The 16,639-nt window shown below is 47.4% G+C and overlaps 1 protein-coding gene across 9 annotated transcripts in view; it reads left to right on the forward strand.

The window, feature by feature from the left end:
- BPTF (bromodomain PHD finger transcription factor) overlaps positions 1 to 16,639 on the forward strand; it is a 64,896-nt gene that overhangs the window by 43,424 nt on the left and 4,833 nt on the right. For 4 of the 9 annotated variants that reach the window (XM_078860741.1, XM_078860763.1, XM_078860773.1 and 1 more), the window contains 13 exons: positions 1,901 to 2,038; positions 3,454 to 3,590; positions 5,733 to 5,874; positions 8,186 to 8,481; positions 10,220 to 10,394; positions 10,851 to 11,128; positions 11,361 to 11,786; positions 12,169 to 12,366; positions 13,251 to 13,336; positions 14,264 to 14,489; positions 14,997 to 15,271; positions 15,460 to 15,633; positions 16,194 to 16,386. In XM_078860741.1, coding sequence (XP_078716867.1) covers positions 1,901 to 2,038; positions 3,454 to 3,590; positions 5,733 to 5,874; positions 8,186 to 8,481; positions 10,220 to 10,394; positions 10,851 to 11,128; positions 11,361 to 11,786; positions 12,169 to 12,366; positions 13,251 to 13,336; positions 14,264 to 14,489; positions 14,997 to 15,271; positions 15,460 to 15,633; positions 16,194 to 16,386 — 2,744 coding nt within the window. The remainder of the gene's footprint in view (positions 1 to 1,900; positions 2,039 to 3,453; positions 3,591 to 5,732; positions 5,875 to 8,185; positions 8,482 to 10,219; positions 10,395 to 10,850; positions 11,129 to 11,360; positions 11,787 to 12,168; positions 12,367 to 13,250; positions 13,337 to 14,263; positions 14,490 to 14,996; positions 15,272 to 15,459; positions 15,634 to 16,193; positions 16,387 to 16,639) is intronic. The other 5 variants (XM_078860756.1, XM_078860782.1, XM_078860748.1 and 2 more) reach the window with 5 other exon arrangements.

Consider the following 16,639-nt stretch of genomic DNA (forward strand, 5'->3'; position numbering starts at 1 on the left):
TAGAGAGAGCGAGGTGGAGGTTGCGGCGGTGGAGGCATTAAGTGCCTCAGGTGGTAGGGGTTGCGAAAAGAGAAGGGAAAAGGCAAGAAAAAAATAGGACCTTTGGGCAGTGCGAAAAGACGAAAGCGAGGCGGAGAGTCGGATTTGGAGAGGGAGTTTATTCCAGTGTAAGGGTGCAAGCAGAGAGAAGGAGCGAAAGCGAGATTGGGCGCAGAGTGGAGGAGGGACACCAAGAAGATAGGCAGCTTGTGACCAGAGCGGGCGTGATTGGACGTATGAGGAAATGAGAGAAGACGGGGGCGGGGTGGGGCAGTCCATGCAAATCTTTGACAAGTAAGTCGAGTAATTTAAAGAGGCAGCGGTGATAGGAAACCAGTGAAGTTGTTGAAGAAGAGGGGAGCTGTGAGTGGTGAACAGGGAGGTTAAAGACAGTGCGTGCAGCCGAGTTTTTTATTTATTGTAGAGGCGCATGGGCGTATGTGTAGAGGGGTTAGTGTGTGTCGGGGTCGATGGAGAGCGGTAACGTAGCTGCGCTACGAACCCGGCGACTCGAGTTTGATTCCCGCTCACGGCCAACACCAGTGACGATTATCTGGACCGGTCCTGGGCCTCCCCTAGGTCGACTCAGCCTCAAATGAGTACCTGGTGCGGTGTGTAAAGAGTACTGGGAGACAAAGGTGGCCAGGCTTGGTGCTGGTCAGCCATCCATTTCTTTACGTGCTGTACCAGCCTTAATATGTGCCCGCTCACGGCACTTGCCCCAGCAATCTTTCTAACGCTCTTTTGGGAATCTTTGTGTAGATAGTGGTGGAGCGGCCTCTCCTCGTGATTCACGCGAGTGTGCTCTGAAACCAGCCACCTGAGTTATATTCCTGGCCAGGGCTAACATCAATGGCGACTATCTAAACCGGTCCAGGGCATCTTTTGGGTTGATTCAGCTTGAGTGGAATATCTTTTTCTTTGTCAATGCCACAGTTCACAGGAGTTGTGTGCGCCATTCCCCAGTGTGTTCATAGGTTGTTTTTGTACAACAATGTCACACAACTGCACTTTTGGCCTAATTGCTGCTTTGCTATTCGTACTCCTGTCCAGTGTGCAAGCCTCCATAGAAAGATATTTGCGTTTTCAAGGACGTAATATTAATTCATACGTGTGATATTTTGTGCATATGGTCATTTCCCCTGTAATGGAATTAAAGCATAGACCACAGAACCTGATATTCACGACATTTTATAACTTTCCAATGTTCTTGCACCACACAGTATGAAACATAAAAGTGCCCATTTAATTGCTGTGTCTCAGTAATTTCATTGGTCTGGAATGTTTTGGATGATTTATTTCAATTCAAGCGTGGACCGTATCTTTTGGAATGTATTCCAGTATGATGTGCATGAGGTGGCTGCAGCCTGGCACTGTGGGTCAGATTGTTGAATTCCTGCAGCTATGGGTCATTTTCTTGTGATTTTCCAAAGGGCCATCTGCTGCAAAATTAACAATAAATACTGCGGAACATTAATGGCAAGAGTTTTATAATGTGTTCCAGCGTCATGGCCTCTTACTTTTACAACAATGACTAATACTGTCCGTCATTGTCACTCTTTTTACATTGTTGTGGTGGGTACCGTGCCGGCTTTGATGAGCACTGGTCAACAGCATGAACTAGAGGACAGTGCTACTGCATAGGTTTTTCGTGGTTGTGCTTTGTAGCTCTGCGACATGTTCTCTGGCTGCGCACCGCATGTCGTTCAGCATGCGGTGCAAAGTTTCGCTCTTCGTTCCTAAGGAAGCTCCCAGCACGTGCAGAGAAACTTCAGACGTACAACCGAACAACACGCGGTGCATCGCAAAGCCACTTTGGAGAGCTAACCTGATGGGCCGTTGTGCACTTGTGCTTGTTCAGTGGTGAGCTCAGCGGGCGGCACACCTGTAAGCGGCACACAGACAATCCAGATCTCGAGCTCCTCTCTGGGCATGACTAAGTTGCCTCTTCCGGCGAATAGCAAGATTGTCACGCTTAATGTGCCCACGTCCCAAGCCGGTGAGTGGCGTGTGTGTTGATCTGTTTGCGTTCACGTGCATCTTTCTGTCGTCATCTTCGGTGCCTGCGTCCTTGGTAGTAATCGGATTAACTTACTGCGTGTGCTCTCGCTATGCTCCAATTAGCACCGGTGACTACGTATGGTACGAAATAAGTTCAACATACATGCTGAAAAGAGCAACACTAAAATTGAGAACATTGCTCATTGTAGATCTCACATGGTCGCGTACCCTTCCACGATTATCACTTTTCTTTTCTGTAAGAGCCAAATTAGCCTACACGTACATATGTATTGCACATAGCAAAAACAACTTCAATCATCCTTTGATAGTAACAGCAACCAACCCATGTTAGCCATCACACGCAATGCCACTTAATTATCCAGGAAAGCTTCACGGAGCCTCAAGGCACTTTCAGAATGGTCCTATATTATAATGTTTGGCTGATTGCATGTGGGAATAGTACCCAGAGCAGTTGCACAATGGCTAGCGCACTGCGCTATGAACCCAATGACCCGAGTTTAATTCCTGCTCATGACCAACACCAGTGACGATTATCTGAACTGGTCCTAGGCCTCTTCTAGGTCGGCTCGGCCTCAAATGAGTACCTGGCGGGGTGTATAAACATCGCCACTCGGGAGAAAAATTCGGTCGGATGTGACGCTGGCCACCCACCCCCTCGTGTGCCTTGCCGGCCTTCATAGGTGCTTGCGGACAGCACTTGCCCCAAAAGTCTGTTGAGGCTACACAGGGGGGTCTTTATCTTTGTAGTACCCCGATAAATAATGAGAGGATAACACTCAGAGGTCTTTGCAATTTAAGGAACCTGTTCGCTGCACTGTCACCTCTTGACCGATTTTTGTTATGGAGAGGGGTTGGGAGTTTTATAATTCTACGTGAGCCGCCAGTCTTGCCTCCAATCCACTCAATTACATGCGTGTGCTACCATCTTTCATTGCCTTGCACACACGTCCATAAGAATCTTAGTTCACGCAAGATATTTCACTTGTCAGTACCACCAGTGGCGGCAGTGCTTAATGGTGCCAATCACTTTATATTGCCAATAAATGTGAGTGATGCAATCACCTTCCTAAATGAGCGAGTTGCCAAATATTTCACTTTTATTGGCCATAGAAATAAATCGGGAGTCAGGAGAGTTGTGCCACCTCATGTTATATTGATTTCTACTCGGGCCCCATGTACCATGTCGTTTGGGGTCTGGGGCAAAGCGTCAGTATTGGAGAAAGTGCTTATTATTGCCCGAATGACGTATGAAGAAAAAGGGAGCATGCATCTTGCGTTAGAGATATTCTGGGCCAGTTTTTTGTGTTTCCCCAGTGAAATGTCGACCGGTTCAAACCCTTTCCACTGTTGCAAGCCACGACTCATCGCGAGCGTGTCCGTGGGTGTTTGCAGGCGTCATACACCAGAAGGTGCTGAGCATTCTGCCCGCTTCGGGCACGACCGGGCAACAGACATTTGCAACATACCAGCCGCGCACCGCCACCATCACCTTCCGGCAGAGCATGCCGGGGTCTGGCACCACGCAGCAGGTATTGCCGTGCCACCGAACTGCGACTGTGTTCGTTTTAGTTGCGGTGATGCTATGTTTCCATGACCGCTATCTTTAACAAGTGTCAACATTTTCTTTCCTTAAGTTATGCTATCCCAAGATAAAATAGGCTTTTTTTCTTTATTTTCCTTCCAGTGTTTTTCTTTTGAAACAAAAACACACGCCTGAAAGTAGACCTTGGCCAGAATTGTGAGGATTGCACGTGTGCCTTTCTCATTGAACCCTGGAATCTGGGCTGAGCCCACTTGTTTTTTTTTTGCGAATCGAGCAAGCTCATTTCCCATTCACTGCAGAAACGCACAATGAGTGCCTTCCCAGGTTCTGAATTCAGGCTTATCCAGAAGCAAGTGGGAGTGCAGGCAGTACCGTCTGGAAAATGTGTAGACTGAAACCTTGATTCAAAACTACGTGAGTTTCAATTGAAACTAAAAAGTGTGTTATAGAATACATCATTGAAATCGCTCCAGCACGTAAAGCGCCTCTTTCAATAACGCTGCGTTGACGCTGAACTTGGTAGTACTCGGCTTGCAGACGTTTTGTGGGTTTGGTGGTGCATGCAATGTTAGTGCTGGCTCATTTTTTACATTGGACTTTGCTCATGGGTACCGCTACTGTCATTGATGAATGAGTTAATTTAAGTGTTGGAAGGAGTCTTACGTCTTCTCACTCTGGGGCCATCCCATTCGAGAAGGTAGGTGGGATAAGTGCTGGGAAATGGAGGTTTCCGCGAGGTTAAATTGTTCCTCCGTGAAGCCTGCTCCCTGGTGGCATTTAAAAAAAACACATAAGATAACCATAAAAGTTGCGGTTAAAGGCAATGACCGAACGATAGCTTTGGAGGAAACGGTGAAGGGTGACCGAATAGAAGATGAGATTGACTTAATCAGTTCACTTGGTGAAGTCAGGTGATAGATCAGCCGGAGTTGCACCAACATGGGCCAATGCAAGCCTTTGCACTACAGTGGATGAACAATGGTTCTGTCCACTGAGCAGCACATGGTCCCACTGGTGTAGCTAAAACGGAGCTGGCCAGGTGGCTTAGGGCTCAGAGCACGGAGCCGGCACTGCTAAGATTTGGGGTTAGAATTTTGGTTTCAGCCACCTGTGATTCAGCTGGGTTCTCAAGGCTCGCAAGTAGATGGTCTCAGTCTGGTCAACAATGGCTACACAGTGGACCAAACATGCTTGATTAATTTAGTATGTGTTACAAATGTGTGTTTAACTGCCATGTGATGCATATTTATCTGCATGCAGTGCATATAGGGAAGAGTGCCCCCGAGTGTGTAGATAAAGGTTAACTTAAACGGATTTCAAAAGTAGTTCTGTGATCTCGCCTGCGAATATGGGGTATGCATGAGGTTACGCACTTCTGTGCATGAATCCCAATGGATCATGAATGCAAGTCATCAGTTGGCATCCTATGGGGAGACTCGTCCTTTCCATGGGAATATGTAATTTCTACTACTAGCTGAATGGAGGTGAGTGCCACCCTCCAACATATACACTTGAGATGAATGTCTGTAGGTTATTTTATGATGAGCATACTTATTTTAGGGCTTCCCTTTAATGAATTAAACGTAACTTTGTGCAAATCTAGAGCTAGATTCACTCGTAGTAAATGTTCATTTTCATATTTTAGCATACACATCCCATTTTCTCGTAATTATGAGAGGGAAAATCTCCCCACCCTTGTATTTCAGTTTTGTCAATGTGAATCTGGTCCCTTCAGGTTATACTCGATCATCCTCATGATCGTCATTAGATGTAACAATTTGTCCATCCCTTGATTAAATTACTTGTTAATAATATTCAGTCACATTTCAATTATGTTTGTTTACGTTGTAAATCTTGTGTCTCGTGGCTGCAGCGGTCACGTGAACCAATTATGCAACTTATACAAATTGCAAATACTCCATTCTCATGCACATGGTTAGATGTGTGTATTGTGAGCAGAAATATGGAACTTTGTTTGATGAATGCATCGCTATGTAAATCATCCGCCATTGTCTATCCTTTAGTGGGTGCCTTCTCATTTTATTGGCATCTAAAAAAAACGTATAGTACCCAAACACTGCTGTTTATAATTTTCTGACCATTCGTGCTCATGTCTTTGTGGTGTCAGTTGATCACGTCGGCAGGTGGCACGACCACCATCCGACCTGGGGTGACCCTCATTAGAGGCGCTTTGCAGCAGACGGGCACGACACTGGGCAAGACCGTGATGCGCACACCTCTGATTGTGCAGCAAGGTATACTCCCTCTGAGTAGGTGGCTCTTTTACTGTCAATCACCTCGCTCTCTCTCTCTCTCCTGCTCACTCGCTCACTCTCGACTTCATTTTCTGGCTGCTGGTCGCATCGGCCTTTGTTAACTCAGACATGCACGCTTACGTGTGTCAGTGCACTTTGTATAATTTCCAAGTTGATTGATGGGGAGTGCACATGTGTTTCTGTACCTTTTCTACAAGACAATTGCATTTATTCTGTCTGCTCTCAATAAGAGCCATTGCACAATAGATTGGCCTAATTTATATATTTTTATTCATGTCAAAGATAAATTGTCTTCATGCTCAGATGAGCAGTAAGGCAGTACTCACCTCAATTTGAGTCATTGTTGTAAATGCTATATTCCTGTGGTCTGATCTATATTATCCATAACATCGCCATTGTTAAGTTTCCACTAAGTGTTACTCATTTTCTAAACCCTTGTGGCAATGTGGTCCAAGTCAGCCTGACTCAGGATTGAAAATCTTGTGTTTGTGGTTTCACCACACTGCCTTAGGAAGACTAATAAAAAAAATGCGATTGTTGCTTGAAAATTGTCAATAAACAAACATAATTATTGTAGCTTAGGGTGGAGTATTGGCGCAGTGGTCCACGCACTGGACGATGACTCCAAAAACTTGAGTTTTATTCCTGGCTTGGCTAACATCAATGGTGACTGATATCTAAACCGGCCCAAGGCACACCGCTGCAACCCATATTGACCAGTGTGCTGAAGTATCGTCAAACAATCCCCACAACCTACTTAGTGTGGGGAGATGGTTATCCGGCAGGGGATTTATCAAAGGCTGCAATTGTTATTATTTCTTGTAAATTACTCAAGTTAATAATATAGCTTTTTAACAACAGTGATTTCGATACGATTATAGCAATTCACTGTTCACTTTTACCAGTAAATTAAGCCGACATTTTATTGATGGTACATGTCATGTTTTATCCGTCTTGCAGTTGTTACCCTCCCTCTGTCTGATCGTCGCTCTGTTGGGGTCATCAGTGTTATGACCATTTTTCAAACTTTTCACTTAATAGGTTTGGACAGGTGGCATTTGCCTCACACCCCCTTCCTACTGTGTGTGATCATGTTTAAGTAATTTAAATTCAGCAGTAATACTCCTTTGACCGGATTGAAGCCCAACACGCGGTGGCTAAGCCCGTTTAATGCCTGCGGCCTGATTTTTTTACGTGCCTTGTTTCTTTACTCAGTGAGTGTTTGCAGACGTGAGGAGCTTACTGACTCAAATGCATCGCATTTATATGGGGACGGAAGTTGAACTTCAATTTAATTATTGGTTTAAATGGGTGGGGTGGGGGGTGGAAACATCACATATTCCACAGCAGAAACACTGACATTAATGCCTTTATTTTCTACAAAGGATATTTTAGCCACGGAAATGTTTTCAGTGTGAAACTGCAGTGGTGATCTATATTCCCAGTTTGTGTTCCCTCGATGCCTAGGTTATTTGACTTTCAAAATTGCAGGCGTTGAACTTGGGTCTCATACTTCTGTATATGTTATTCTTAAAAAGGTCACAGCATTTGAAGGGTTAATATGTCATCAATCTGGATGCCACATTAGGCCTCATCTTTGTGACCCACAATGACTGATTTAGAGCAAATGCCACTACCTCAATGCTGTAATCACCTTTTTCCAGGATATATCTTTCTGGGAATTACAGTGCTCCGTGCAAAAGGAGACCATATCCCAAACAAATAACTCCTATGGTAATTACACTTTTAATGGCGTGGTATTTCCAGGGTTGTTACATTTTACAAGAAAATCAAATGTTTAATTGACATTCGTTCTCAATGGCTTTGATTACACTGAGGAATGGGAGTGGTGTGTTTGTATTTCATTGACATTAGCCATGTGGCCATGTTAACATCAAAAGAGTAGCTGGCTCCATGAGCATTATAAGTTGTAAGGTGTTGCAGTTACTTCAAAATATAATTTCCCACAAGCATTGGAATATCGGTGCCTCTGTTACCCAACAGTGTGATTTTAGGTTTCGATGCATAATCAGAAGTTCAAATGCTGGTCATGCATCAATGGAGCTTAACTTTTTAGGATCAAAACAATAAGTATCGTGGCCTCTTCCACCCTGTGAAATATATACAGTGGTTGTCCCAGAGCTGCCAACAGCAAAGAGTGCCACCCCCTCCTTTTGAGCTGGGTGACACATAGGCTTTTGAGGTGGCCGTTACTGATGCCTGAATCTGTGAAAAGCAAGACGCCAACGAGGTGAGGGTGCAAGCATTCACTCGTGTTCCCTCATTCTGTCAATCGTGGCTAAAGGCCAAACCCAGCAGGTCGTCACGCAGATCATCCGCGGCCAGCCAGTCTCCACTGCCATCTCCACACCGGGCAGCTCGGGCCTCCACAAGGTCCTGTCTACTGCGGCGGCGGCAGCAGCTGGGGCCTCCATGCCCGGCACGCCCGTGGCCTCTTCCACAGCCTCTCCCACCACCACCACCACGCAGGCCATCCAGCCTCGCCTGCCCCAGTCAGTGGTGGGCACACCCGTTGCCCGGCCGCCGCATAGCCAGGTGCGGCTGACGGCCGCTCAGATCTCGCAGCTCACGCAGGGACAGGTGAGCGGCGCTTGGGATGATTGTCGGGGTTGTGCAGGCGACACCAGCAACTGGCACTTCACACACACCCGCTCCTGCTTAAATCGTTATGGCTGAGTCGAGTTGAATTTTTAATTGGGCCATATGTGTGATGGCTCAATACCAAGACTGGAAAAATGGGAGTTCTGGAGAAAGAAAATCCACAATCTTTCTGGTTTTTAAGGTTGCATTTATAATTAATAACCTGGACAAACTGGCTTCAATTGTGGTTGAACATCAACAATTAAACATGTATTTGAATAAACAATAAACAGTGTATTGTTTACAGTATATTCAAATCAAGTTAGTATATTGTCTGTTGAATAACTAAAATCATATTCAAGTCAATCATACAAATGGGCCTTCTGAATTAATGCTTTCCAGCATGTTTGCGTATGCAATGAAACATATCCTTTCATATTCATTTATTTTTTATCATAAACACAACTACATAGTGCATAATTGATGATTGTGTGCATTATTATAAATGAGCATTCCACTTGAGAATCTGTTGTTTATTGCATGAGGCAACTTGAGTGAAAGTGTTGCCTCGCTTCCGATATATGTATACATGTTAAATAAGAAAAAATATTCAATTAAGTTTTTTATACAGTCAGTCACTTGTTTAATCCCAGGTGGCTGTCCTAATTGAAATTAGACCTGAGAGCCACACAGGCTCATTCTATACTATAATGAGCCAATGAATGTCTGTGTGTCCCGCATGTGACGTCACTCCACGTCGACCAGCCCCCCTCATTAATAATCATGAACAGGTTTCGTCCTCCACATGGACCCCCCCTCTCATTAATTATCATGATCAGGTGACATCACTCCACATTGAATAGCCCCCCTCATTAATAATCACGAACAGGTGGCTTCCTCCAAATGGACACCCCCCTCCATTATAAATAATTAGCTAATTAGTGGGTGACATCACTCTACATGGGGGGCGAGAGGTACCTCCTCCCCCCTCCTCAGCGTCAACTTACAACCCTCCCGACAAAGGCAGAACCCTCACGTCACGCGATCTCCGTCACGCTGTTGAGACATAGAAGTAAAAAGGACGTCATGATGAACAAGGGATCATAACCTTAAAATGAAATAGGTCTGTGTCACCTCGCCCTTATAAATTGCACACGAATGGATGCAATGAATATCACGTCGCGTTCTGCCTTTGGCTTGTAATTTTCAGGTTTACTGCAATACACCCGTCCTTGGACGGGCTATAAGGCTAGTTGATGCAATAATGTTCCTTTACAGGATAGCCAATAGATATTTTTTGTGTTGGGATGTCTGGTGGCAAATTGATTAGTCTCCACCTTTTCCCAATTTCATTCACTCATCTTTTATCCCAGGCCATATGCACTATTAGTGATGTTAAGTGAACCTGTTCTGGGCCGCTATTAGGTTAACTCGACTTCCAAAATTACAAGCATTTGGTACTATCATTAACAATGGGAGACAGGCAGCCAGGCATTGTTGGCTGTTCGCCACTGCACCCCATAATTGTTATGCCGTATCAGCATTCATAGACACTTGTTCATATTGCTTGTCCCAGCAGTCTACAAACTAAATAGCAGAGTGGAATTATATTGGTATGAGCATCCAAACCGCACAACACGTGTAAAGTGGCCACCTGCATTCTAAGGTTCTCTCGCTGACTATGCTTGTGCGAGCAAGTCGATTCAGATAAATTGCTGGGGTGGGATGTGTGTTTCAGAGTGGTGGGCAGGGCCTGCGAGTGGTGGTCCAGGGGCAAGGCCAGACCCAAGGGCAGCTGCAGCTTATCCCTCGAGGGGTGGTGCTGATACCAGGCCCAGGGCAGCAGCTCATGCAGGCGGCCATGCCGGATGGCTCCATCCAGAGGTTTCTCTTCACGCCCGCGCAGAATCTTGGTGAGTTACAGCCCTCTGTCTGTGTGTCCGAAAACATTATAAGGGACCACGTTAGCATACATGTAGAGACTTTGTCTGAGAATCACGTAAGTAGCAATTCATCAAGTCCATTCTTATTCTCATACGGCACTGATAAGCCCGAGCGGTAGCATGTTTGCCGCTTCAAAGTTCTCTCAACTTGTACATAGTGTGGCATTTTCTTCAAGCACAATGAATGAAAATATGATTTCACCATTTGTGCAACTTCCAAATCAGGACACTCCTAAAAATGAGAAAAGATACTTGGAAGAGAATATTCAGAGAAATATAGAACTATATTTTATAGAACTTTCTTTTCATGAAATAAAATATAAAATATATTTATTTTAGAAATATAGAACTATATTTTATTATTAGAACAGTTGGGGCTATCTAAGAGGCTTTGCCTTAACTACGGCCATGGTTATGTGACTGCAGCCGCCACACCAGAGCAGAGGCCACCACCATCCCCGGCCCCAGCGTCAACCCCAACTCCGACCTCTGCCTTGACCCCAACCTCGGTCTCAACCCCGGCGTCATCCCAAACCCCAGCGCCAGCCCTGGCTCCGGCTACAGGTTCAGCCGTGACTGCGGCTCTGGTGGCAAAAGTTGCGACGCCAGCAGCGGTCACGAAACCCGCGCTGCAGCATGTGCAGATACACCAGCCGCCCGTACCAGCACCAGCGACGCAGCCGGCACCACTGTCTCTGCCACAGGTAACACAGAATCTCAATGCACGACGTATTTGTCATCACACTGGCACTTCCAGCTGTTCTTACCGTGCCTCACCACACTCATCGTGCACCGCCCAGTTTAATAACTTGGAAACCCAGTTTAATAATGGGTGGCTAAAACCTGGATGAAAATTCAAGATCTCAGCAGGGAAATATTTGTTAATTGTGTGGGGGGCTGCACCTCTGTCTATGCTGCCTGCATGCTGCACCCCAGACTCAGCTGCACGTGTCTCAGCCCCAGCTGGCAGCACAGCCCCAGACGCTGCCGTTGCAGACACAACCGCCGCCGCCGCAGCAGCTGCAGCCACAGCCGTTGGCCACGGCCGCTACGGCAGCCGTCGGCACGACAACTACGAGCTCCGTGCAAGCGCCGGCGCAGGTGGAGGCGCGGCTGCAGGCGCAGACGCCAGCCGTGCAGGCGACGACGCAGATCCAGGCGGTGGTGCAGGCGGCTGCGGTGACACCAGCGGCGGTGGCTGTGGCGCAGCAGCCGCAAGCGCAGACGCAGCTGCAGGGCCAAGCGCCGGCCGTGGTGACGACGCGGCAGGTGCTCCTGCAGTCGCCCCCGAAACTGCAGCTGCACTTCCAGCCGGCGACCGGCACCGTGCAGATCGCGCCAGTCGCCACCTCGACGCCGCAGGTGTCTGAGCACATGCAGTTATACACAACAGCAACAGCCACCATTGGGGAGCGCTCGTATCAATTGTCGGCCATGAGCCAGGATCGTTTTCCACTGAGGAGAGTTTTCATAAAGTGGTACTCCTTTTTAGTGGCAAAAGAAAGGATTGTACTGAGTCGGTGACTTGACGTTGCACCACCCTGCTGCCACTTTAGGCTCATGCGGCGGTGCTTATTCGGTAGCGTTCACAAGGGTGTTACATTTTTGTACACCATTCATACACATGTCTGTGTGTATTGTTCCTGTGCTTGTGATACTTTAATTCTGAAATTGTGTCGTCCATAACGCTGACGGCAAATCCTTGTTTTCTTTTGTGCGTGCGTGTGCTGCGCCTTCTCCGCAGTCCCCTCCGCGGCAGCTCGTGCAGACCGTGGTGAGCGTGCAGGCGGCGAGCGTACAGGAGCAGCTGCAGAAGATCCAGCAGATGCAGGCACAGCGGCAGCAGCAGCAGCAGCAGCGCAAGCTGGCACAGCAGGCGCGCAAGGCCTCGGAGACGCCGGCGGCACAGGCGGCCGGGCAGGCCAACTTGCTGCACAAGCAGGTGCAGCCACTCGGACAAATCGAATTAGAAGAGCGGTGGCCTGTAAGCTACCAGCCGCTGCTATGTGGGTCAACTGCTCCACTCGAGTTAATGATACCTTGCCAAACAATCATTTAATGGCATTGGCCAAAGAGTTCAATGCAAATCTCTTGTAATAAAGAAGACTGCAAGGTTGTAATGCTTTCCTAAATAAAGGACATTAATATTACTATAAAAAGAAATTAGTACATAATGTAGACAGGAATGATGTATCATACTTGAATCACATTCATGGAATTGGCCAAACATCTCTTAAGTGAAATTCTACTGAGGAAAAAAAGCATTGAAACTTGGGCTTTTATGGAGAAAGGGAATTACTCTTTAATATAGTTAATTGTTATGGTAACATCATGAAACCAGGTATGATGGGGCACACATGAACTGCATTGTAACTCATCCACCTGCATGCAAGATGCTATATAACAAGTAGGTTTCTGACATGTCTGTGTAGTAGAGGTTGATTTTGTCCCTCATTCGCATGGGTTTTCTTCCCCATCATGTCATTTATTTATCCTATTGAAACTTAGTTCTAAAACAGATGTATTTATTTCATAAAGACCACCCATCTAATGTATTTGCTTCGCTAAATTAAAATGTAATGCTAAGGACGATGCGTTTTGGATAAGTGGATTAGCTTTTCAACTCTCTTGTCATATAATTACACGTAGTGGCAGTTTTCTCATATTCATAATGGGCCAGTTCTCATCGGTTGTCCACACTTGAGAAGTACAACATGTTAGTTATCTATGATGTAGGCAAGAGGCTGCTTAAAACCAGCTCTTTTCAGTAGCTCTGCGTCAAGGCATTTCCTGTAAGGGTTGTTGGTCCTCGTACTGTGTCTGTAGATTGTGCAGAAGCAGAGTGCTGTGATCGAGCAGCTGAAGGCCAAGAGCCGCACCATGTCACCAGCCGAACGAGAAGACACCCAGAGGTACGCACATTACTTATTATAACTTAGTATTAGGATCTTTTCTCTATTTTGCATTCCTGTTTTATTTTTTAACTTGCTAACCCGCCCATGATGGACGTCTGTGAAAAACAGTTCCACAGCTTGTCGGATTCCTCTAGAATAAGTAAAGATTCTGGTTCTGATTAGAAATGTTAAGTATCAAACCTTACATTTGTATTCACTTGAAGTTTTAATGTGCATATTTAAGTTATTTACAAAATGTTCCCCTTGTTATTTAATCATTCTGTTGAGATTATATCGCAACAAAAATCCCACTGTTCTTTTTCCAAAGACTCGTAAAATTATGCATCCATTTAAACATTGTTTGTATTTGGGTATGCCTTTGTGGCTTATGAGCATGTGATTTTGTGCCACTTTGTATCCTTATATGTAAGTGTGTATGTGCAGGTGCACGCGCCTGTATGTGTGCATGCGTTTGGCTACGTTTTCTGTATCTTTATGTTCAAGCTTTCCATGTGTGTGCATGTAAAAAATTTCGTGCACGTGTGTGTATATACATGTACATGGCGCTTGCATTCATGCGTGTACATTTGCCTTCGCATATGTAGGGAGTGATAATGCAGTTGTTAGCGTGCTGCCCTATGAACTCGGCGACCTGAGTTCGGCGACCCGAGTTCATCGGGCAACACCAGTGACGATTGTTTGAACCGGTCCCGGGTCTCCCGTAGGTCGAATCAGCCTCAAATTAGTGCCTGGTGTGGTGCGTAAACATTGCCACTGGTGAGACAAAGGCGTGTGGTGCTAACCAACAACCCCCTCATCTACCGTGCTGGCCTTCATAGGCGCTCGCTCACAGCACTTTCCACAACAGTCTGTTAAGGCCTGTTTAATGTGAGCATATTTGTGCGTGTGTTCTTGTCATCTGTGTGTGTGCGCGCATGCGGCCAGGCTGCTCGTGTGCAACCAGGTGCTCAAGTCCATCCTCGACCGCATCGACCGCGACGAGCGCACCGAACAGAAGAAGCGCAAGCGCGAGGAGTCGGTGGAGCAGCGGCGCAGCAAGGCGAGCGCCGGCCGCCTCTCGGCCCTGCTCTTCAAGCACAAGGAGCAGCTCCGTGCAGAGATCCTCAAAAAGCGCGGTCTCCTGGAGAAAGAGCTGCACCTAGAAGTGCAGGTGAGACTGATGGGGGGGGGGGGATACGACCGAGACGCGATTGTCAATGGCGTTTCACATGGAGGACAAGCGAGATCTGCTTTTGTTTTTTAAGCCACAGACGATTCTTTGTTTTCGTGCTGAGCTTTACTGCTGCTGCCTTCCCATCGTTACCTCGTGCTGGGTCTGTTCTCTTTTGTCACTTGTGGCTTGTGTCTTTTTCTTCTGGTCTTATTTTTGTCCGTGGCTTCTGCTCTTAACCGCTCCTGCTCTTGTCTCCACTGTTTCCAAAAGAAACACCGCGCATGTACCAAATGTATCAATTAATTGAGTGAGATGGGTTGTTATGCTCAAGGTACATCACATAATGTGTATAACAATCATCTTCTCTTAATATAGACAATTAATCAATTTTCAAGGGGGGTAAGGGGGCGGTGAATTTGCATAACTAAGGAACAAAATAAGTAAAACTCGTTGCCCACATTTCCACGTCGTCCTCCTTCTCCACCAATGTCTCGTGCACGACAGGACGAGCTAAAGCAGGACCTGAAGCGCCTGAAGCGGGAGGAGAAGAGGCCGCCCAGCTTGGGGCCAGCGGTGGCCGCCCCGGTGGCCAGCGGGCCCTCTCACGCCGCCCACTCCCCCGCCACGTCGCCCTCCTCCGCCAGCAAGCGCAAGCGCGACTCGGACACTACCAGCTCCAAGGCCAAGCGCAAGAAGATGATCACCACCTCCTCCCGGGGCGACGCCAAGAGAGACACGAAGCTCTACTGCGTCTGCAAGACACCCTACGACTCGTCCAAGTGAGCCGCCGGCCTTCGTGAACGTTCACCCTGGGACGCGTTTTTTGTAACCGCGCGCTTTGCTCGCCTCGAATGTCAATAATGATTACGCTTTGTAATACGTAAATACGCATGTTGAACTTCGCGACCGCTGACGCCCGGCGCGTGCTCACTCGCCTCTCCCGCTCTGCTCTGCCCCTGCGCCGCAGGTTCTACATCGGCTGCGACCTGTGCACCAACTGGTTCCACGGCGCATGCGTGGGCGTGACGGACCGCGACGCCGAGACCATGGACGAGTACGTGTGCGACGAGTGCCGCAACGCACAGGAGGGCAGCAGCGAGGAGCTTTATTGTATCTGCAAGACTCCCTACGACGAGTCGCAGTGAGTCCCGCTCCTTTCCCCCCTCCCGCCCGCGCGACGAGAACTGCCTTTACCCTCGCCGCTAACGGCCTTGCCAGATTTTTAACTCGGCAAACTTCGTATCATTTCAAACCAAAATTAATCCTATCAATAATGATCATAGATGATGATGATGACCGCGGTGTTAATAATTACACACGTAGCAATGTTGTCACGAGACACGCATAAAAGTTTGCATGACGAGCATTTATTACTTCTGATATTTGCACCTTTTATCCAGATTATATGCTACTGTTACATTTAGGATAATGGAGCAAGTAAAAATACAAACGAGACGTGAAAAACTTGATATAATGCATACACGGTGGTAAAAACGATGCAATATATGTGGTTTCTCAAGCCAGATCATGACCACAAATTGTCAGAGTTTCTGGTGCTTTGGGGGGAGGGTCGATGGTGGTGAATGCCTCGGAACAAAACCTTTGACTACGACGGCTATAAATGAATTTTTGCGAGTGCGAACGGCGACCATTGGCGCCGGTCCTTACACCTGCCCCGCTTTGCCACTGCGACCGCAACAGATTCTACATCGGCTGCGACCGCTGCCAGAACTGGTTCCACGGCCGCTGCGTGGGCGTGCTGCAGAGCGAGGCGGAGTTCATCGACGAGTACGTGTGCCCCAACTGCCAGTCGGCCGAGGACGTGATGACGGCGCTCAGCCCGCTAACGGAGCGTGACTACGACGGCCTCAAGAGGATCCTGCGCTCCATGCAGGTGCGGCGGCGGCGGTGTTCTGCACCCGTCAGCAGTCTCAGGGGAGGGAGGGAAGAACGGGAGGCCCCTGATGTGGCCATGCACATGGCACTCGCCGCTCGCTAGCGCGCGTATGCACGGCCGGCTCATAAGAGCATGCAAGCGGTTGTGTGTGTGTGTCCAAACAACTTGTGTGTGTTTTTGTCTCCCAATTTTATTATTCCAGTTGCGCACCGAGTTGTCTTTTCACTCCACATTCTGAACACCCGCGGAG

The sequence above is a fragment of the Lampetra fluviatilis genome, chromosome 1 (genome assembly GCF_964198595.1).
Source record: "Lampetra fluviatilis chromosome 1, kcLamFluv1.1, whole genome shotgun sequence".
In the NCBI taxonomy this organism is placed as follows: domain Eukaryota; kingdom Metazoa; phylum Chordata; class Hyperoartia; order Petromyzontiformes; family Petromyzontidae; genus Lampetra; species Lampetra fluviatilis.